Source organism: Scomber japonicus, chromosome 22 (assembly GCF_027409825.1).
Source record: "Scomber japonicus isolate fScoJap1 chromosome 22, fScoJap1.pri, whole genome shotgun sequence".
NCBI classification, from domain to species: Eukaryota; Metazoa; Chordata; class Actinopteri; order Scombriformes; family Scombridae; genus Scomber; species Scomber japonicus.
In genome coordinates this window covers 18,229,099-18,251,582 of record NC_070599.1, presented here as the reverse complement: position 1 = coordinate 18,251,582, position 22,484 = coordinate 18,229,099, and the positions used below count along the sequence as shown (strand labels likewise).

General features: G+C 42.5%; 2 protein-coding genes across 4 annotated transcripts; both read right to left on the bottom strand.

Moving 5' to 3' along the window:
* Positions 1–5,009: 5,009 nt before the first annotated feature.
* rbm14b (RNA binding motif protein 14b) lies at positions 5,010–11,465 on the bottom strand. Of its 3 annotated transcripts, none has more exons than XM_053343522.1 (4): positions 11,402–11,465; positions 8,337–8,689; positions 6,336–7,401; positions 5,010–5,954 (listed from the first exon to the last, which is right to left on the bottom strand). In XM_053343522.1, the coding sequence occupies exons 2-4, from the start codon at positions 8,683–8,685 to the stop codon at positions 5,633–5,635; spliced, it is 1,737 nt and encodes a 578-aa protein (XP_053199497.1). In that variant the 5' UTR covers positions 8,686–8,689; positions 11,402–11,465; the 3' UTR covers positions 5,010–5,632. The 3 variants fall into 3 exon arrangements, with proteins under 3 accessions (XP_053199497.1, XP_053199498.1, XP_053199499.1); XM_053343523.1 differs by having other exon boundaries at positions 6,336–7,380; XM_053343524.1 differs by lacking the exon at positions 5,010–5,954 and having other exon boundaries at positions 6,853–7,397.
* A 1,446-nt stretch (positions 11,466–12,911) lies between these two features.
* On the bottom strand, positions 12,912–21,058 carry ccs (copper chaperone for superoxide dismutase). The gene is made up of 8 exons (XM_053343538.1): positions 20,924–21,058; positions 20,630–20,702; positions 18,049–18,186; positions 17,198–17,372; positions 15,916–15,976; positions 15,384–15,461; positions 15,073–15,176; positions 12,912–14,254 (listed from the first exon to the last, which is right to left on the bottom strand). The coding sequence occupies exons 1-8, from the start codon at positions 21,056–21,058 to the stop codon at positions 14,095–14,097; spliced, it is 924 nt and encodes a 307-aa protein (XP_053199513.1). The 3' UTR covers positions 12,912–14,094.
* Positions 21,059–22,484: the final 1,426 nt, after the last annotated feature.

Below are 22,484 nucleotides of genomic sequence, written 5' to 3'. Positions count from 1 at the left end.
AAAAAAAGGCAATATGGTCTACGATGGGTTTGTGCTTGAACTAAGCTGTGGAGTGGACTTGTGTTCCAGATGCATGCACTCAAGACATCTCAGTTAATACCTGCTGCAGGAGAACAGATGTAACCTGCGGGATCCCATCAAAAAACAGCACAACACAGGGACACGTGTGCATAAAGAATATCTGGATTTACAGTTCTTCAGCTGTCCAAACCACAGGAGGCAAAAAGGGGAAAGAGAGAGAGTGGGTGAGGAAGTGTGGAGGTGTGGGTGTGTGTGTGGGGGGCAGCAGGAGGAGAAGGAGGAGGAGGAGGAGGAGGAGGAGGAGAAGGCTGCAGCGAGCTTTGGCTTGTCAGTATGTGTGACTGAATTGAGAGCGGAGGAAAGAGGGAGGGAGGGGGAAGATTAGAGATGCGTGGCTGCATTCACCCAAGCACGGGAAGCCCAGAGACTTACAAGCACCTGAAGCCTTTAGTGAGGAGTTGGAAGGAAGGGGGAGGAAAGGGGTGGCTAAAGGAAGTAAAACTGGAGCACTGCAAGCCCTGATCATGGAGGCCAAGAAGGGAGTTAAGCCTTTTTCTTCCCATTCTGCAGGTGCATTGGATTTTGTTTGGGGGGGGGGGGGGGGATTACTTGGTAGTTTTTTTCCAACAGCAAACAATTTGATGCTGTCAAAAAACCTATAAGATCATATGTTGAAAAAGCCTTTAAAATACACAAAAAGCTTAGAAATAAAGCATTTTTTTAAAAGTCAGTTTCAGTGGAATTCCAAAAAGATTAACATTAGACTCATCGCAGCATTATCAGGATGTAATACGGACTATAATATGTCCACTATAAACTTTTTAGGCCCTTTTCATCAGATTAACATGGCTATGGTAATCACCACTAGGCTCCTCAAAGAACAGGAAGATGAGGTTAGTGAGCAGCTTTGGACAGAGGACGCCTCCTCTTACCAACTCACCTTGTAATCAATTCATCTATTCATTCCTCTCCTCTCCTCCCGTCTTCCCTTCCCTTTTGCTTGTTAGGCGGGTAGAAGGCCGCAGCCCCTTTTGTCTCGACTCCCATCTCGCAGCTGTCAGTGCAAATGGCGGACAACTCATTTGACTCTGCATACTTGATGCCTGTGAGTGTGTGTGAATGTGTGTGTGTACTGTGTGTGGGGTTAAGCTCTCTGTTTCAGCACAGGGACAATCTTATAAAAAAAAAAACAGGTAATAACACATACATGGCACTCAGAGCACATATCCAGCCAGTCCAGCTGATCCCAGTATTAAAGAGAAATAGAGCTGCCGTACCAGAAAAGTCCTATAGGAACCCTGAGATTGATGAGAATCTACAGGTCAGACTGGCCTCATACCTAGGCCTATCTTATAGGATGTTTCTGATTGGCACACAGGCTGCAAGGGGGACCCAGAGATGAGAAAATGTTTAACCCCCCCCCCCCCCCCTAAATAGTAAATAGTGTTGGGAAACAGGAGTTAAGATCCCTGCCACAGCCATGTGAAGCAAACCCAGCATTCAACAAGTTTTAGCGAAGCGGACTTGTCCAACATTTAAAGTCTCTCTGTGTCATGTTACGGAGTCCGGCGGCGGGCCTCCACACATACACTGTCCATTGGCACGCCCAGGCCTCTATGGTAACAAAGGAGGGTGGGGTGGGGGGGGAGGGGGGTGGGGAGGTTGGGTCAGGTGGGTGGTTCTGGGAAGTTGAGTCCGAGCCAGAGCCACAAACCCAAATCCAAGGTGGCGACGGCGGTGGCGGCGGAAAAAGCGCTGTGTTTGTGTGTGTGTGTGTGTGAGTGTGTGTGAGTGAACGGCGGAGAGGAGAGGTGCACAGGGATAGGAGGGTGAGAGGGGTGAGGGAGGTTGAGGAGGAAGGAAGGAAGGAAGGAAGGAAGGAAGGAAGGGGATGGAGGGGATGAAGGGGAAGGAAGGATGGTGGGAGGGAAGGGGGGGGTGAGGGCGGCGAATACGGCGGTGGAGAGGAGTTGACTAGCGGGCGGGGAGAGGGTGGAGGTGTGTCCGCATGTGCCAAGCCTCACTAATCAACGAAACACCACCCATGAAGTTCTTTATGTTTCTTTCACTCTCTCTCACACACACACACACACACACACACACACCCTTATATTCACCCACGGTGCAGTCACACACTAAGACACCAGCGGGACAGAGAGGGTACAGTCAGTCGCCTTGTATGCTGATGCAAGACAGGACTTGGTCTTGTGGATGGGGATCCTAACCCCATCCCACCCCGCCCCACCCCGCCCCGCCCGCCACCCCCACCGATTAGAAGCCCAAGGCCGTAGGTGTAGCACTGCCATTGCAGCAAAAAGGAGGAGTTACGGAGTGGGGGGAGGGGGGATGTGAGGTGGTGATGGCAAAGGAGAGGAGGAGGGGGCGGGTGGGGAGGGGGGGAGGAGTGTTTGGTCAAGGCACAGTCAAAAGGAGGGGGCGGCAGGTGGGGAGAGGAGAGGTCAGTGCTTTTGTTTTTTGTTGTTTTTTTTTTTTTTTGTTGTTGTTTTGCTTTTCATTTACCTTGGTGGTGAAGAGAGAGAGAACAAGTTCCCACTGCGGTGGCGTCGCGCTAAAAGTCATCCCCATGGCTCACGCCGCCACGCTCACGCACGGCTGCGTGCTGGCCGTTCCAGGTGGCACGGTGACCTAATTCAGTTGAGATAGTTAGTTCAGAGCTGGACTGTCGCGGGCTTTTTTTTTTTTTTTTTTTTTTGCGTCAAGAGAGTCACAGATTATCACACATGCAGGTCTGAGAGTAGAGTGGACACAAGAGACACACGGAGGGGGGAGAATTTGGTGCAGCAGGGAGAGACCAGACCAGACGCACACCCATCAACCCCAGGAACAGGACGGCTCCACAGATCAAAATGCACCCAGGCCATTCTATCTGTGTGCCTCTCCCCAGCTCTCAATGTAACAATCACAGTGTGTTTTAATGTCCTTTCCTGTATGAAAATCAATTAATTAAAAAAAAACAAAAAGGACCATACAAAGCCTTATCTTGTCAGAATTAAAACACCCAAATGCATTTTTGCGTGATACAAACACCTTGTTAGAGGTTTTGCAGGTGTGGCCTTGCAGCAGAAGTTTTGCACACAGTTTGAGTAGCTGGAGAGAGAAAGGAGCACCAACCCGCACTTACCCCGACCAAAGAGAGCAAAGCTGGGGCAGCATCTACACCTGTCTCCCCTTGGGTCCCCAGTCAAATGGGTCTGGTGGCCATTTTTTCACAAGAGAAACAGATAGTGGAGAAGGACAACATAAACAAGAAGAAGAGGGAAATGTCCAAACCCTTTGCTTTCTTTTACCATAGTAGTCAGTCAAACATTCTTTATTATAATAATGCTTATAGTATACATATTCTCAATAAAAAGCATGCCGATTTTTTTTTTTTTTTTACTTTTCTTTTGTCTTTTCCTAAAAAACAAACAAAAAAAGGCAAAAATTAAAATACTCCTCTAGAAAATACGGTCTCAAACATGGCAAACAAGACATTTCGCAAACCACATAACTCTACAAAGGATGCAACTGGTATGTGTTTATATACACGACACAGAAAGATTACACTGTGAGATGCAAAAGTCACTTTACCACTAAAAACCACAAGGGGAGAAGGGGAGAGGGGGGGAAACAGCGAGGCAGTAAGGTGATTTCAGAGGGTATGTCTGTGTGTGCATCAGACCGCTGTCAAACTGTATTTGCAAAGAACTACTCAGTGATTGTTGTAAAACCTTGTTATAGAGCCAGATGGGGGGGGATTTTCCAACACAGGATGTGAATATCAAAAAAAAAAGAAAGAAAAAAAAGTACCTTACTTGAAAGTCAAGCTTGTATTGTCATGATGCAGGAAAATCCCCACCTATCAGATCCAACAACAGGATTAAAACAGACACTTGAAAGGTTTTGCAATTACGATCTAAAGCAGGTCTGGTATTTGGAAATAAAAAGGATGATAGTTGGGGCTACTGGAAGATACTGCCCCATCTCTCACTTCATTGGTGCTATCACTGTCGTTTCTGCTTAAAACCAGCGACTAAGTATGAACCTGTGAGGCTCAGTTTGTGGCTTTTTAAAAACCCTATGATATGAAAAAATATGAGGATCAAAATACAGGAGTCTACGAGGAAGCGCCGCTAGCTCGTAGTCTCCTGGATACTAAGCTCTGGGAGGGCTTTATTAGCCCCCGAAATGATTAAAAAGTAATGTTAAAAAGCACTTAAAATGGGAGATCCCTCCACGTAATGCACTTCACTCAAAGCTTATAGGCACATAATTGAGCTTGTCACATATAATCATGATTCTAAGTAGGATGCATTGTAAATATCCTTTTGTAAACAGCTCATTCAGTAGTCACACATGGGTTATTTGTCCATGTACAATTCATTACACCCCAGGTTGACTTGTATTACATGTAAACTACACTTAAACAAACGAAACACGTACACTATATCTTTTTAAAAAAAGGCCTCTGAACATGTAGGAGGACTAGATACAGAATATCTACAAAAGTCATTGTCAACATTGACACCCTCCCACCCTCCCCCCACCCACCCTTTTACTAAACTGCCGACCCTGTACCTTTTTTTTTTACGAGGAGCAGGAAATAAACTGCTGACTGAGTGAAAGAGTGGAATACAATAGAATCTACACTGAAATTTACTCTCAGAGGTAGGCAGCTGTAGAAAGAGAAAGAGAGGTGAAGCAGTGTCTTGCAGCTTTGTAGTTAGAGCACAGGTAGGGGGGGGGGGGATTTGAGGGGGAAAAAAGGTTCAAGGAGAAATCCAAACATACATTACAGTACGTATTATGTGTGCTTAACGTTTGTTTTTTTTTCTGCAAGGTGCAGTCATAGCTGCTGCGTTTGTGCGCTGCAAGGTCAGGAGCCCGCACATACAGTATCTCTCTCTTTCACTCGTTCACACATACTACATCCATATCACATTCAAGACAAACGCCTGCCCCTCCCCTCCCCTTCCCACCCACCCCCACAAAACACATCAACCTTGGTTCTGTTGGACACATGCAATACAACCAGTACACAATATGTGTTTATCTGACTTCCCATCTGATTACATTACATACTCTTCAACATAAGGCAAAAAAGGTTTCAAATTAGCTGCCCTAAATGATCATCTAGGCCTAAAGGAGGATGGCTAATAGTTTAAATAAACCATTGTCTTTTATGGTAGATTTGGCCTTAGAAAATCATAACTGGGTTGCGGAAATAAAGGCATATGAAATGACTGAGTGGATCAGTCCAATACTGGCACAAGTGTGAGACTGGCACAATAAAAAAGTAAAACCGAGAAGCGCAAAGAATGCCCGTACAACAGATGAGAGCCTCCCTTTCATGGCTGCACTGTGTGTATGCAAACAGGACCAAGGTTAGCTGATCAAGTCCCTCGTAAAGCAGGTTAATAAACCAAGCCCCCGGTTTCAAACCCCACCTCGCACCCTTACTGTGGAGCCCCCAGACGCAAACACTCAATCACGTACACACACATACAGCTGCTGTAAGGTGGTCAAGTTTGGGGTGGAAGAGGAGGTGGGTCAGGGGTGAGGTTTAGGGCAAAGAAGGAGGGGTGGGAGGGGGGCATAGAGTTGTGTGCGACTATCGGAAGGGGGGCTCAGGCGTGTGAAGGGAGAGTTCGGGGCGGCGGAGGATGGCCTCCTTGCGCGTGGGCGGCGGCAACGGCGGCTCATACACCCTGGGCGCAGCCATGGCGGCTGCTACTGCCGCAGCGGTGGGGACCACTGGCCTGAGGGCGTCCAGCGTAGCGGCCGGGTGGCCAGACATCGCGGAGACAGTAGGGACTGCTTGCACAGCAGACACTCCCGGCATACCAGTGAGGGCTGCCATTGTGCTCGGGGGCGGGTAGGCATACTGGAACTGGGGGTACTGCTGCAGCTGCTGGTAGTACTCGGCATAGTACCTAAGAGAAGGGAGGACGGAGGGAATGGAGAGGGATGGGTTTTGGGGAGGGAAAAGCAGGTTTAGGTAGGAAGAAGTATGGCGCTTGGCAACACAGGGTATAACAAGGGAGTGATAAAGCAAACAAGAAGCATGGCGAATGCAAAAAAAGCATTTAATCAGCCATGAGAAATGTGCCTGCAAGATTGTGAAAGCATGACTAAAAACATAAATCAGATCCCTGGAGTTAGCATTAGTATTTCACAGAGGAGCGGACATTCCAGTGCACTACAGTATTTTGAACAGTTGAAGAGTAGCAGAGAAACCTAAACTCAGCCCTCTGGGAGTGTTCCAGTGGTGCTGCATACCTGATGGAAAAAGATAGTCAAAGATCATGTCCTACCTTGCCATGGGGTCCTCTGCAGCCTCTGCTGCTTCTTCCGCTGCTCGACCCGCTGGTGTGGGGAGCAGGGGTCGGCGTGGCTTGGCTCTCTGGTAAATGAAAGGCTTCATCACAGGGTCTGGTAAAAGGGGTGCCGACCTCCGTAGGGGACTGCGGTCCCTTTCCCCAGACTTTGCCACAGCTGCTGCCGCTGCTGCAGCTACTGACTGCTGCTCAGCCACTACATGCTGGCCTTGAGCAAAATAATGTGCCTGCCTGGCGGCCTCAAAGAGGGCTGTGGTAGGGTCCGCTGCTCCCATGGTGCTTATATGAGCGTAGGCTGGCGTGGCAGCACCATAAATTGCTGGAGCTACAGTGTAGGCGGGGTTGACTGCAGCCGCTGCTGTTGGCATTTCTAATCCATGAGCAGTCAGATAGACATGCTGGTTGGCCATAGTTGGAGTGTAAACTGGAGTTGAGTATGCAGCCGCTGCTGCTGCCGCTGCAGCGGCCGCCGCCGGACTCGCAGCCACCTGGCCGTAGATGTTAGGTGTCATCGAGCTGTATACTTGTGTAGCGCCTGATGTAAGAGCTGCCTGATTGGCTACCGTTCCATAAAGCTGACTGGCAACATTGGCACCGTACACCTGGCTGGCAAGGGCACCATAAACAGCTGGATTCACTGGGTTTCCATCAGTGCGTGTGCCTGTGGTGATCCCAGTGAGAGCTGCGTATGTGGGATCAAACGTGGAGGTGTTGTAGACTGAATTGTGAACGCTTTGTTGGACCTGTAATGGAAGGCCGGCGGCTGCAGCGGCGGCGGCGGCCAAGACCGCTGCCTGACTCTGGTACTGCTCCAGAGACGGCTTCCCCACAGGGCATTCTCCAGCATAGTGGCCCTGCTTTCCACAGTTAACACAGGGGATTTTCCCTGTAGGTGCCTGTTTGCTGGGTTGGACCTTGGAAAGCTCCACGGATAGGGGGCGGCCCTTAAATGAGGTGCCATGCAGGGCCTCGATAGCCTGGAGCGCATCTTCCTTGTTTTCCATGTGGACAAAGGCGTAGCCTGCAGAAGAGGAATGCCTGGCTGTCATTGAGCGCAGGGACAACAATTAGCATCACAGTGGCATTGCCACAGGTTCTTACTTATTACTTCTACTATAAAGTATGAATCGTGCCATAATAAACCACCTTGTCCGTCTTTACAAGGATGTGACTTTTTTATTGTGTCTAATTTATTGTTTTACACACTAAGAACTTTACACTGGTGTATCATCACATGGTCACACTAACACACAGACCTTGCAGTCACTCAAAATCTCAAAAATCACAATACAACGACAGATATAATCTCTTACCTGCACTACGAGTAGGGATGGGAATCAAGAACCGGTTCCAGTTGGGAACCGGTTCCACATTGATAAGCTCAGAGGCATCTGAATTATATGCCTCTGAGCTTATCAGTTCCTTTTATTGATGTTGGCATGATTTTCTGACAGTTACACATTTGTAATAAAATGACGTCAACAGGAAACAAGACGGGCTCATGGTGGTAGGACAGAGACAGCAAACAAAACACACCCAGAATAATAAAGTAGTGTGATTGGGCTGTTCTGCTGCTGGACTAATGGAGTTAACTAATGGTCAGCTGTTACCAACCAGGGCTAACGGGCTAGCTGGCTCACTACACTGCACTGCAGGACACTAACACTGAGATAACCTGAGGGTGATCTCCTAACAATCCTTTCTCTGAGCAGAATCACTTGCTCCAGCATGCTGTGGCATGCACACCTCTACACTGTGTTCAAACTTTGAAAATAAAACAGTTACCTTGACACTGAAAACCTGTGTAGGCCTACTTTTTTCCATTCAGAAAATTGAGGCAGAAGCAGAATATACCATCAATTCCCATCCCTAGCAACAGCATAACTTCACTCATAAAGTAGCTTTATAGTATCATTGATCACACCTTGTTGGGAGGGATATAAAACAGTTCAAATGTTACTTGGAGTCTTCACTCACCTTTGACTTTGTCACACTCAAGAACTTTCCCAAACGTCTGGAAGAGCTGCTGGAGATCTTCGGTGGTGCACATCCCACTCAGATTCCCCACAAACACCTTGGTGGAGTGCAACGGCCTCCCCCTCGACTCCTCCACCACCAAATTCCTCCCGCGAAACTCCCGCCCATTGAGCTCCCGGATGGCACGCTCGGCGGCGCCCTCGCCCTGCAAGTGGACGAAGGCAAACTGCCGCAGCACGCTGCAGCTGACCACCTGGCCGTAGGGTTCGAAGATGGCTGACAGCTCCTCCTGGGTGGTGTCCAACGCCAGGTTGCCCACGAAGAGCTTCACTGTGTGGCTCTTGTCCATGGCGCTGCAGAGAGAGAGAGAGAGAGAGAGAAAGAGAGAGTGAGTGAGAGGAGTGAAGTGCTTGACTGTGGTTAGAGATAAGTGAGGGAGGATTAGCTGCAACCAACAAGTATCAGCTGCCACAGATGTAACAACTACTGAGCATACACAAAGTCACACCTTTGGCTCTGTAGCAGTCTGACGAGGAGAGGGAAGTTGTGTGTGTGAGTGTGTGAATGTGAATGTGTGTGTCTGATTACAACGGTAGACTGCGGTACACGGCACATAGCTGACCCAGCTATTTAGTTTCTTTTTCAGGGCTTAAAATGCTTGTGGGGGAGGGGTGCTGCTGACTTTGAATTAAAAAGAACAAGACCTGCTCAGTTTCTCCAACATGAAACTTTTTTGTTACTCATCCAGAGATTTAAGATACAAAAGACTGAAGACCCAGAGATCAAACAAACACACACATCACATAGTTAAGAAACTCTCCAGATAAAATACTAATTTGCGACTTTATGAAGACCGACAGGAAGCTGCTAAATCTCTAACAATCAACAGATTAAGGAGAGCATACAAGTATCATTCAGCTTTCACTCAAATGTTAAAAAGTAAAGCAGCCACTTGTGATCTGAGTCTTACCGTTAACGCAAGGTAAGGTAAAAGCCTGAATTAGCAGCCAGGTGATTCAGACTTCAAAAATTAAATACAACACTCAGACCGCATATTTGTCTTTGAAGTGACAAGTAAGATAAACAAAAGATTAGGCAAAAAAAAGAAACCTGTGTTCTCCCACAAAAACCAAGATAACACATGTGTTTAGATAGCGTGGAGGCATTTCATTAAAGATAGAGAATACAGCCTGGAAAAAAAAGACACCACGTTTTTACACCAATGCTAACATTAATGGTGATTATAACTTTATAGCACCCTACAATTAGGACAACCTACACTTTACAGCAAACTACCTGCTGCTAAAAGAGTAACAGTAACAGTTTACACCAGAGGTTTGCAAAAAAAAGTGGGAGGCGGGCCGCGGGCCTCTCCAGGGGAGCTGCCAACACTTTGAGGGGAAGCTCAGTGAATGGAAGAGGAAGTATATTACAATGGTTATCAAAAGGAAATCACGTAGCCGAAATGTGTGTGATTTGCTTAAGGAGATAGCTCGGAGATGCAGTTAGTAGTTTTGGGGTTTATCCCACTTTCACAAAGTCAGAAACTACAAAATACCTTAGGACGGATGATTTTTAAGTATTTAGTTCAAGTTGAATTACGTCAAACAGCAATATTAGACTATCTTAGCTTGATTATTGAGTGTCTATAGGATCAAATAACATAGTCGTGATCCTATAGGCATCAGAGAGGATGAGGGAGTGCCTTTTTCCAAGCTTTGCCCCCCAGTCTCATACTTTGAAAACCCCTGATTTACATTATTCTCTATTGTCTTCTTTTACAGTCTTTACAGTCTTTACACTTCTGTCCTGTCTCCACTGCTTTTTCACCACACTCTTCGTCTCTTACACAATGATGATTTGTCCCGTTTCCATCCTCGTTGCTGTTCGACCTGCACTATACCTGCTCAACTGTTGCACAACAGGAAACAATATTCAATCTCCAACTTACATTTGTTTATACAGATCGGATTAACAATGAAGAAGGTGTGAGTTTCAAGACTTTCATACCACATTATTGTCGAATAATCCACCTCGAATCCCCACATGTCTTTCTTCCTCTCCAGCTTCTTAATCTGAGGGTCAAACTACACACAGTGTTTCTACAGGTTGTTCCAACACCTTTTCTCTTGAGACTCAACCTTTATGGCTGGCTGTAAATCAAAGGGCAAAGTGGAACATGACACCAGAGAAGTGACATTTCTATTTTTTCGTTTTAGGCTCCAGTCAGCTGATGAAGTACACCCCCTCCCCTTCTCTCTCTCTTCCTCCTTTCTCCTTCTCCACCTCCTGGAGAGTGCTGTTCATAAAAATAACGCAATAAAACAGACATGCAAGTCATTTCCTTCAAGTGTGTGTATACTGTATGTAAGTGTGACCAAATGTTACACAGGCTATGGCTGCTGTGTGAAACACTGGGTTCATCTGAGGCATAACAACCAAAAGGGGGGAAGCTGGCTTTTCTGATGACGCAGCACGACGCTGAGTCAACACATTTCAACAGCTCGGGGCTTTTATTTTAAAAAAAAAACAAAAAAAGGCTAAAAAGACACAAGCTAACTTAGTTATAAACACGTTGCTTGGAAGCATTGTCCACGTTTTCTGTACAAAATGTGCACGGCGAGGCAGGCAAGCACACACACACACATACACACACATACACACGGGATGCTTGTTTGTGTCCAAAAGCAAAAACAAGTCTCACAATGAAGGCGCAAAAAAAAAAAATGGCAGCGAGAACCATTTAATTTAACTGTGTAACAGCGCCCCAGCTTTAATAAAAGGCTATCACATGATACAGTAACCGGCTCTCAGTGGGGAGATTTGGTACAATGTAACAACAGACAATCACATTTTCCACACAGGAATGAATACAGTGTAACACCGAGTGAATCCGGCGCAACAACGCGGTCACAATCAGCCCCCCCTTTTTAATCATTACCCCCTCCAAAAACCACCAGAGCTTTAAGACCCAACCGGAGTTAATTACCTCCCATACATTTCAAATGACAATAATGTTGCGTTTAAAGACGATGAAATTAAAAAAAAAGGATCTACCATCTTACCTAGGCGGTGCTGTGTTTCAAAATGGTAGCGCCTGCTTCCGTTTGAATGTCGGGCATACTGCTGGAGAGTCTGCAGAGAGAGAGAGAGAGAGGGAGAGAGGGGGGAGGGCTGCTGCTGCTGTTGCTGCTGCTGCACCCAGGAGGATGCTGAATCCTCACAAAAACATGACTCACACACACAGTACACGCATATAAAAAGGTCGGTTTTTGTTTATTGGAGAGGAGTAAAGGCTACCTCAAAGACATCAAGGGTTTTTTTAGGGGAGGGGTGGTCTAAAGAGACATGGTAATAATTGAAGAGGGAGTTCAATTAAGAGATGATTATGTGACAAGGAATATGACACACTCCTGAGAGACTATGCAAGAGCAAAATTACAGCTGGTTTACATACATACACACCAGGTATAGTTTAAATGGTGAGTTACTGAATCAGGTTTAGAGGTTTAACATACAGGGAATTACTATTTTAATAATCAATGAATCATTTTGACACATTTTTTAAAGAAATAATACACTCATTCATTCATTTCAGTTTGTTAATGTGATATTTTTCTGATTTCTTTAGATGTGGATGATGGTAAACTGAATATTTTAGGGTGGTGGATTGTTAGTTGGGACAAATTGGGACATGAATCTTGGTTTTGGGGAAACCGTGACTGACATCTTTAATAAACTAAAGGAGTCAATCAAGCAAAAAAAAAAAAAAAAAAAAAGATCTTATCTTATATTATTTATTAGATAATGGAAAAAATAGTTGCAGCCTTCTTTGGGGTTTGAACTAATGTCTGACATAAAAAAGGCCATTTGAAACCATAATTTTAAAACTTAAGACTTATATTATTTAGGTATACCTGTAACTATAACTATAATGTGTATTTTTAAATTATTATTAATTTATTAATTATTATAAACATTTTAGGTCAAAATTACCCATCAAAAAATGAATCAACATTTATAATATTATCATAATAATAATAAAAGCAAATGTTAGCTGTAGCCTTACATTCAAGATGCGTTCACAGACCTCAGAGAGAAATGGAAAAGAAGACAGAGACTGAACATTTGGATGGTGGGGGGGGGTTCAATAAGCTTATTCAGGCATCACGAGGACAAGACAGATGTTCAATTTGAAAAAAAAGAAGAAAATCAATGTAGAACTTTGCTAAATAACTCTCATATGGCAACATCCTAACATTGACATCTCCATCAAGAAGAAAAATGTCTCAACAGAAATCAACAAGTGTCAGCGGCAGGTAGAAGTTTTATACATCATTTTATACTTCAATCATCGAGTGCAATTTCAGATTAAGTCATCAAAAGATTTATGGCACATGATCGTGATTTACAAAAAATGCCAGTTTCCAGCATCCAGCATCGTGTGGCTCTGAAGTTAAATCCACAGCAGCCATGAAGAACTCGATACACACACTCCATGTTGAAGAAAGAAAAAAAAAACAAACAGCTGAGCACACAATCCTTCAAGATGCCCCTCCTCTCCTCTCTAAAACCTTTACCCCCCTCTTGCCCTTTCACCCCCAAGTGGAATATGACTCTCTCTCTCTTCCAGGCTTTTCCCCTCATCTCTCTTATCCAAGTCACTCACCCCACCTTATGGATTCATAATGAACACACTGAGGCAGGAACAGCCGATGACGGTGCAGATTATCTCTTTATGTTTGGGGGGGGGGGGGGGGGGCTCAGTTGTTCCCTTTTTTTGTTGGAGGATCTCTTTATTGTTCTTCTTTAAACAGAGGGAAGTGGTTAAGCTAACACACTGCGGTGGCGGCTACACATGTAAACCTGTGATCCTCTAAATGCACATGTTTAAGTTTAGCTAGGCTTGGTCAAACTTTCCATTAAACTAATAAAACTTTAATATTACAATAAATTATTTACAATAAATTACTCCTTTGTCCAGTGTTGAGCTACGTTCTTACAAACTGTGTTGAAACTAGTTATCTAATATTACTTTAAGACATCGGTTTCAACTTTTCTGATAGTGTTTAAACAATTTAAGCTAGTTTTTATGCATTCTCAGTCAAAAAACTGAGACAGTAAATATAATAAGCTTCAGAATGACACATTTCATAATCCCATCTCTGTGTGTGTATGTGTTGATTTTCCTCTTTAATTTCAATATATGTGGATATATCTTTTACCAAAATCACATTTCTCTTTTGAAATGATCTGAGCTCCTTCACAGTGTTTGATGTGATGTGAGACTAGCAGGATCTTAGTGTGATGAGTTCTTTTTAGGAAACTTGCATAATTAAGACATTTTAATAGGAAACGGAGGAGCGTTTATATCTCATCCAGTGCACAGACAAAACTAATATCTCAAAGCAGATCAAACATCATTTTTACACCATGATGAGACAGCTGTGTCAGAGGCCTCTGGTTATGCAAACATTTAGCAGTGTAACAGAGATCTAGCTAATCAGATGACCTCAACAGGCTGTTTTAGTGCTTTTAAAACATTCAAAAAGGACGCTACCTGTAACTGTAAGTGCTTTTCATTTTGTCATTGGGGTAACAAACAAAAAAAAGTTACAATAAGGCCATTTTTCTTTGGTCATCTGTCCAGCTGTTCATGCTCGATCTTCCTTCGCTTCAGCTCTGATTGTCTGTCTGCCCGAACACAGATGATCATTACTGCGACAGTCACAGATCCGGCTGGTGTTTGTGTGTCCGCTTCAGAGGTTTGCTGCCGGCGTCTCTGTGTTGGCTTTGCTTCGACCTTTCCCAGCTATCGGCCGGTCTCTCTCCTCCCATATCGTGACCCCGTCGCAGGCACAAATCTGCTTGGTGTTTTGGAAGAGGCCCGCTGATCGGGCGATAATGCCGCAGGCCAGCCTGCAGAGAAGAGAGAAAAAAAAAAGAGACAGAAAAATGATAAAAGGGTTGGCAACACGTGGACGCCATCCTCGTGTGTCTAGATCTGGATGAAATTAGGGGAAATATGCAAATGAAGAAAGTGGAGGAAATGTATACCACGCTTCACTTTAATGTTTTGTTGACGGTTTTATTCTTTTTTCTTTTGTAAAAGATTTTAATTTAATTGTTAAAATAAAGGAAAAAAGCTTCAAAAGAGCAGCCTTGTTACTTAATAGCAGCCTTTTAACAGTGCTCTTAATATTTGACATGACTGGTGCTAATAAATCATCAATCAATCAAGATAATTACACTTTTTAGTCTCTTGAAAGATTTCAAACTTTAATAATTTGCTTGTGAAATTTGACTTTAATACATTACTGACCAAAATAGGGCTGCATATGTGGTTTTAATCTATTTTAAAATGTATTTTTAATGTTGATTTATTATAATCTGGCTAATAATGCTCACTGCACAGACCTGAGCTATAAGGATAAGTAAGACATCAAACAAAATAATGTTTTAAACAGGAGGTCTTCATTTTGACTTTTCAAATAACCCATTATCATAAATGTACAGCACAATATTACAATAGTTTTATATACACATTGAATTTTGGGGAAAATCTTACATACGTAGCAACTGTATGTCTGTACAATATAATATTGCTAGCGCTGATGTCAAGTGTTCCTGTTATTTTGTCCACCTCCTGTAATACTGAGTCAATGAACACTGAACCTCCAACTCACACTACAACACCCCACTTTGATCTTATCTTGTGTCCACTGCTGCTGACTCACCTTTCTCCAGAGTTTCCGGTCTGTTTGGAGAGCGGGTGAGCTCCTCGACCCAGGTCGTCCTCCTCCGCGTCCACTACGAGCGACCGGCCAATCACATCCCACACCTGCAGTGATCAAATAAGAAGGAAAATACAACCTGCTGTTCGGTGCTGCTTCACAAATTAAATGTTAATAAAAAAACTGATTTTCTCTTAAATTAAGCTTAATATATTGTATTTATCTGGCTTATTAGCAGTGTCAGGCTCTGTATGTATGTGTGTGTGTGTGTGTGTGTGTGTGTGTGTGTGTGTGTGTGTGTGTGTGAGTGTTACCTTTAGCTGACTGTCTTCTAGTCTAAATGAGGCTCTGCCATCTGGTCCGGCCACGACATTTCCCAGATCACCTACATGCTGTGCAACAATACTACATGTGAGAATTACACATAACCACAGTGACACACAACAAATGAATAACACTGAACTGTAAAAAAACAAAAACAAAAAAAAACATAAATACACGAGGAGCACACAGCATGAAAGCCAAGAAGCAAGGCCTCTGAGTCGCAGCTCTTTCACACACTTTATTGAAAATTTAGCACCTGGAGCAGAACTCCTCCAAATAGCTCCTGTGGGACAAATTTGGCAATCTGAGCGGGAAATCACATCTCGTATTTGGCCTATGTTGAAATTCTCAGGAGTGACTTTGTGATGATTTATGATATAAAGACTTTGCTCCTTGATATTCGTGAACGGAAATGCTCTGATCCACAGCATCAAGCGAGTGGACTTCAAACTTATAAAAATGAATGATTACATGACAAAGTGATATTATTGGAGCTCTGGAGGAAAAGATAGTATATTGTACCCTTTCAGAGTCCTCCGGTGCGCCGTGCTGTCTTCCAAAGGGGTTGAAGTGCTCTCCACAACTGCAGAATGGGAGGAATTTAATTTAATTAAACAAGAGGAAGAAACAGGATACTTCAGTCTCATTCACTTTCTGCATCAACAATTTAAACGACTGACAGTTTGAGCACACGCAGCTGAATCATCAACACAGAAGAGAAACATCTGTGTTAGATACTGCTGCCCCCTTTCTTGTATTTTTGAGCGTATTTGCCTTTAATTGATAGTACGCGTGGTCAAGAAGCAGACCGGAAATGCGGAGGCAGAGAAAGAGGGATGACATGAAACAGAAAAGGTCCCCCAGCTTGACTCTAAACTGGGATGTTGTAGTTAACATGGTATGAGTCACAGCCCCCCCCCCGAGGCCAACATGATGGAGCAAATATGTCTTATATAATGTTTTATGACGTGAATTTTTTGGGGGGTGTCTAGGGATACTTGCTGGAAAGAAATGATCCTGTTTTTAAAGTTTCTACTTTCAAATATTTCTAATATTTCTTATAAGTAATTAAATGCCTGTCTGTATTGTGATATGGTTTGTGGAGTTTTAAAATGATGCTAATAAAAGTGCCACACAAAATCTGACATGTTATATTTTTATATGAAGTACCAGCTACTGATAAAAAGTCAAAGCTACAAACAAGGTGCATATTGAGCTTACACTTCTGTTACACTCACTGATAAAGCCAAGCGGAAGCCCAAGATTACACTTTGTGGAGGCCCAATCGTAGTTTCTATACCTACAGTGTGGTACTTAGCTTCAAACTGAGATGAGAAACTGTTGTGAATTTGCTCCGTTCCTCCTCTCTGACTCGTCTCTTAATGGATGTAATATTATGAGCCATTCACCAAACTGACAGGGGGGAAAAAGGTTTCAGATAAACCTGTAATATGGTTCAATTATTCAGGAGACTCTTGTGTTTATATGACGAGGATCACTGATGATATCTTTAATAGGAAAAGTTTGAAATGGGGATTTTTTTTTTTACAGTGTGGAAAAGTACTTTCTAGATCTATGAAGGACTCACAGTATTTTCTCAAGGAAATGAATGAGCACCTTGTGTCTGTGCCAGGGGATCAAGGACGGCTCAAATAAAGAATATGGAAGCTAAATTTACTGTAAAATATAAAAATGTCATCTTTCTTACATTCCCTTCAAACCTCTATCTATATGAAGTTTCTTAACTCTGAGGTTTGATGTAATTTCAGGTTAGTAATATGCTTTAACTTTTTACCAAACCTACCTGAGGCAGTCCTCTGTGAGGTCCCCCAGGGTGTGGACGTGGAGGCCGTGGGGTCCGGGCTCCAACCCGTCAATGGTCCCGTCGATCAAGCAACGATCTGTAGACAACTGGAGGAAACGCACCACTCCCTGGATCTTTCCTACGCCAGCCAGCATGGCCACCGCTGCTCCCAGGTCTCTCATAAAAAACAAACAGATCCTGAACAGTGTGTATGTTTACCGCTGTGGCCCTGAACGCACCTCTATACATCATGTTTGGATCTGACTGAGACGGATCGCAGCTCACATAAGGAATAAGAATGCATCACAAATGTGTCTCGGGTGGCTGCTTGTGATCAGATTATACTTCCCAGCTTATGTTTAATTTTATCTGAGAGAAACTGAGCGCTGAACATAAAAATACACGGAAATAGAGCCGAGGAGACAGACTGAGGTGGGTTTCTTTTTTCTTTTTTCTTTTTTTTTTTTTAAATCAAGCATAACCAGCTCAGTTTGAGAGGTTAACTGAGCTAAACATGTCTTGGCTCTGCTCCAATGCAGCTACACTGTATATTATGCACCATAAATGTGCGTATATAGATATATATGTGTGTCTATTTAGAGCGACCTTCTTCACCCAGGAGGTATTTCTTAGATTGGTGTGAACAGAACTAGTGTTTAAACACATTAGAGCAGCATTTAATCCTCATTTAACAAGTATCTTTGCTCTGCAGGGAGATTAATTAACAGCAGATTAACACAATTTATTCATCCATTGAAAGTACAGTTAGTACTTTCTACTAGTAGAACTTATAAGGAGTCTAAAATTTGAACAAAAAGGTAGACCATAGCTTCATGCTTGTGGTTTCTTACCTTGCTCTGATCCTCCGATGCCCTTTAGCACAGCCTGGCGTCCCGTGCTTTCTATCAGAGCCTGCACCTCTGCACTGGTCAGAACAGACTCCACCAACACCGCCTCCTTACTGACATCCACACTGACCGACTGCACTCCTGCAAACACATACCGATGTTACCGTCAACAGCTCAATAAGACAAGAAAAAAGCACAAGAAACAACAGTGCAGACAGAAAGAGCTGATTAATCCACAATACTTTTGATATTTAATTAATCCTTTTACTCATAAATTAAACAAAAAGGTCAATCATTCAGCCTTATCTTTCTCTAATCTCTGTTTTCGCTAAATATTTTTGGATTTTGGACTTTTGGTCAGACTAAATAAGCAATTTCTGACACTTCACTGACAATTATTCAATTAACTGGAAAATACTGATAATGAAAATGATCTGAAGTTGCAGCCATGCGAATATATGCAGCAACAAAGTCAGGAGGAAGAGTTCACAAAGCCGAATTTAAACTTTTAAGATATGTTTAATGCTGTGTGGGACTTAATTTAAGGCCGGTGGAAATACAACGCTTGCAATGTTTAAAAGGATGTAAACAGAATTCTAAGATCAAGGGAAGCAAAGCTAGGATGAAATATGAGGGGAAATACTTCAGACATATTGTATCCTTGTTGTAGTAAATGTGTGAAGTTCACCACAATGAAACCTGTTATCACACTGTGGGATTTAAGACTTCTACAATAAATGAACACACATAGAGACCTTTGATTTATATCATTTAAAAGATTTCTGGTTTTCCAGATGCCGAACAGATGCTCAAACATACTGTGACATCTCAGTTCCTCTTCATCCACCTCCATATTTGTGGCCTTTATAACACTAAATGATTTCTGACAACAATACAGACTGACTCAGATCATGAAACAAACTACCAACTGTGTCCATATTCAAAAACATCCTGAATACTTATATCCTCTCAGGTTTAGCATTAGTTACACTACAAACTCATTGTCAGTCATTGTCAGTGTCAAACTCATTTTCATTTAAGGGCCACATACTTCCCAATTTAATCTCACATGGGCCGGATCATTAAAAAGATGAAAGGAAGGAAGGAAGGAAGGAAGGAAGGACAGAAAGATGGAAGGAAGAAAGGAAGGAAGGACAGATAGAAGGAAGAAAGGGAGGAAAAGAAGGAGGAGAAGGACAAGTAGACAGGAATGTAAGACGGAAGGAAGGCAGGAAGGAAGGACAGATAGAAGGAAGAAAGGGAGGAAAAGAAGGAGAAGGAAAAGTAGACAGGAATGTAAGACGGAAGCAATAAAGGAAGGAAGGCAGGAAGGAAGGAAAGATGGAAGGAAGGAAGGAAAATAAGACAGGAAGGAAGGATGGGAAGATGTAAGGAAGGGAGGAATAAGGAAAGTGGGCCGTATTGGACCCCTGGGCGGGCCGGATCTGGCCCACGGGCCGCATGTTTGACATCCCTGCACTACAGTGTATGTGTGTCCTGGGGTTTTATGGAATTATGAAATGTGGTACTACAGTAATTAAAGTGAAAATACAGTTGTTAGTTTTTAGCTAGTAGTGTTGAGTTGTGAAAAGCTGCTGTTGATTCTCAAAAGAATTTCCTTTAAGACACGACTCAAATAAACCCCAAAAATGTCTAATCATCATTCATGTAGTATTATAAACTTTATTTTTCATATATACAGGATATTGGATACTATGCTAGCCTGTTGACAAATTGCACATTTTATCAAGTTAAAGGTGACTTGTTGTGCATTGAGGTAAATAAATAAATACATCATAATAAACAAAAAGACTCTGGGTTATGTTTAGCATTTAAATAGCTCTTTGTAAGTACACTTCCAAATCAATTATAAGACATTTAAACACCCAAAAAACTGTTTTATGTATTGTGCTCATTTGAACATGACACCTGTTGATATACAGTACGCATTTCAAATCAACTTCACCTGAAATGTGCTATGTGGAGCTACTTTAACAATTGTTTATATCATTAATTAATCTGCAAATCATATTTTTGAGTAATTGATTAATTGTTTGGTCTTAAAAGCATCAGAAATATAGTTCTATCAGTGTCTTGTTTTGTCTCACTAACGATCCAAAATCCAACAATAGTTAATTATGAAAAAGTAACATAAGTGAAATATTTGGGAATTGTTCTGCTTGAAAAATGACTCAATAGGCCTACATTGCTGTGCATTGCATCATATTTTCTGTTAGGTGTGCTTTCTTTTTTTATATGTTGTTTTTGTTTTTTTCTTCTTTCACACATTAGAAATAAAATAATCTAATCTACATGCAGATTCATTTTCTATCAATCCACTCATTGATTAATCATTGCAGCTCTAGTGCTGTGTAAACAATACTGTCAGCCACAAACAAGCAGCAGGGAAAAAAAGCAGACTGATACTATCTGTTGTTATGGTCCTCTGCTGTGGAAATGAGAGCAGTTTGTACCACACTGACCATTACAAAGAGCTGTCAGATACAGCTGAGGATGTAAACATGCACTGAGAAGCAGCCCCAGGCCATAAAAACTGCTGCTGAACCTGAACATGCTCTCTCACCTGGTTTTCCCTCAAGAGCTGCTCTGACTTTCACTGCACAGCTCTCACATGTCATCTGCACTGCGAACTCCAGCTGAGGAAGACAAAACACACAGAAAACACCAAATGATATGTGTAAATGGGAGCATGTGAACTTGCACCGTTATCTACCTGTGAACTGCGCAGTTAAATGCAGGCAGCACAGGAACATAAACAACAACTGATGAAGGCTTTGTTTTGACATTATTGTAGCTCAAATAAAGTCGTGACACAGTTAAAGATAAAAACTCAAACTAATAAACTGCACTGTCATACCTTAGCTGGCCTTCCACGGTCCATGTTGCCGCTGCTCGTCGCAACCTGGCCGATAAGTGCCGTTTTAAACAAATAACTTCCCAGTTTTCTAGAAGCGGAAACGAACCGGCTGTACCCGCCAGTGGACGCCGCCATGTTTGTGAGGTCAGGCGATTACGTCACGGCACGTTTACCGCCGCCAGGTGTCGATTTCCCGCCACTGCAACTATTATAAATAGGATATAACTATAATTATTTTTATCCTCTGGAGAGCATGAAGAGGACAGAGACAGAGTTGTGTATATTTTTTAATATGACAGATATGATGAGAGTCATTAATTAAATGTACTAAATATAGCCTACTAAAAGTAATGTGTAGCAACAGTAGAAAGAACATACCTTATATAGCCTATACAGTCTATGGCCTATAGCCTACTGTATATGCATAGCCTATGTAAAGCACTTTCCTAGGTTATTTTAATTTAGCATTTAAATAGCTCTTTTAAGTACACTTCCAAATAAATTATAAGGATATTATGTTAAATTTAGCATGGCACCTGTTGATATACAGTATGCATTTCATTGTTAAGCACATTGACCTGTGCCCAGAGAAAAGTCCAACATTTTCATTTGAGTTGCAAAGTAAGTGACAAAGAAGAAAAAGACTTGTTTTACGTTGTTAACTGATTGATTTTTATTAATAATCTAAATGGTATGAAGGTAAGAACTGTATTACCCCATGAGGTTTCATATACTGTAATCCTTATCTGACAATCTAAAAGCCACACAAGCTGTGTGGTTTTCACCAGATGACGTTTCCAATGACAGAAAGTGTAATTGAATTCTTTTTATCAATAAAGCAGACTCTTCAAATCCATCTTCACATACACAATACAAGAATAACCTAACTTTATGACATGAGCGGATATAGTCATAGTGTTTTATGATATTGATGTTTATTTGATATGAATAATGAATAATCCAGTAAATCACATGCCTGAGTAATTGCAGTATTCTATCTCATTAATGCAAATATTATAAAGTGCCAGTCCTGCTTCTTATATGCTATATTATCCACATTAAAAACTATTGAAGAGAGGTGTGAGTAAGTCAACTTTATTTCAATAAGTCCATTAAAAATAACATTACATGATGCTTTAAAGGTGAAGAAGTCACTTTTGATTTTTTTTGTCTTACATTTATCATGTTTGACATATTGCTTTAAATATATCTTCATAACACCCAAGTCCCAAATCTCTTAAACCAGATTTGTATACTATGGTGAAATGGACTGGAATAGAGAGCCACTGTAGAGTGACCAAACACATCCAAAAGTTAGAAAATGGTCATCAGAGACGTAAAATGGACCAAATCATGCAATAAGGTGCAGATATACCACAGAAACACTGCAGGTGTATATGCACACATCAACAATGCAGGACTAGATTGGCATGTAATGTTTGACTGGGGTAAGAGAGTTGAGGGGGGGGCGGAGAAATATCTGGACACAGAAAATTGTAGCATATGGACGAAACTAAAGCAGCATGAAGGCTGTAGGCAGTAATGATGATTGCTTCCTGCA

Coding starts and splice junctions, on each gene's coding strand:
- rbm14b (XM_053343522.1), bottom strand. CDS start 8,685: ATGGACAAGAGCCACACAGTGAAGCTCTTCGTGGGCAACCTGGCGTTG. Junction 7,402..8,336: donor TGAGTGTGACAAAGTCAAAG/GTGAGTGAAGAC, acceptor GCTCAATGACAG/CCAGGCATTCCTCTTCTGCA. Junction 5,955..6,335: donor GCAGAGGACCCCATGGCAAG/GTAGGACATGAT, acceptor CCCTTCTCTTAG/GTACTATGCCGAGTACTACC.
- ccs (XM_053343538.1), bottom strand. CDS start 21,058: ATGGCGGCGTCCACTGGCGGGTACAGCCGGTTCGTTTCCGCTTCTAGA. Junction 17,373..18,048: donor CATCGGAGGATCAGAGCAAG/GTAAGAAACCAC, acceptor TTTTTATGAGAG/ACCTGGGAGCAGCGGTGGCC. Junction 14,255..15,072: donor ACCGGAAACTCTGGAGAAAG/GTGAGTCAGCAG, acceptor TCTTCTCTGCAG/GCTGGCCTGCGGCATTATCG.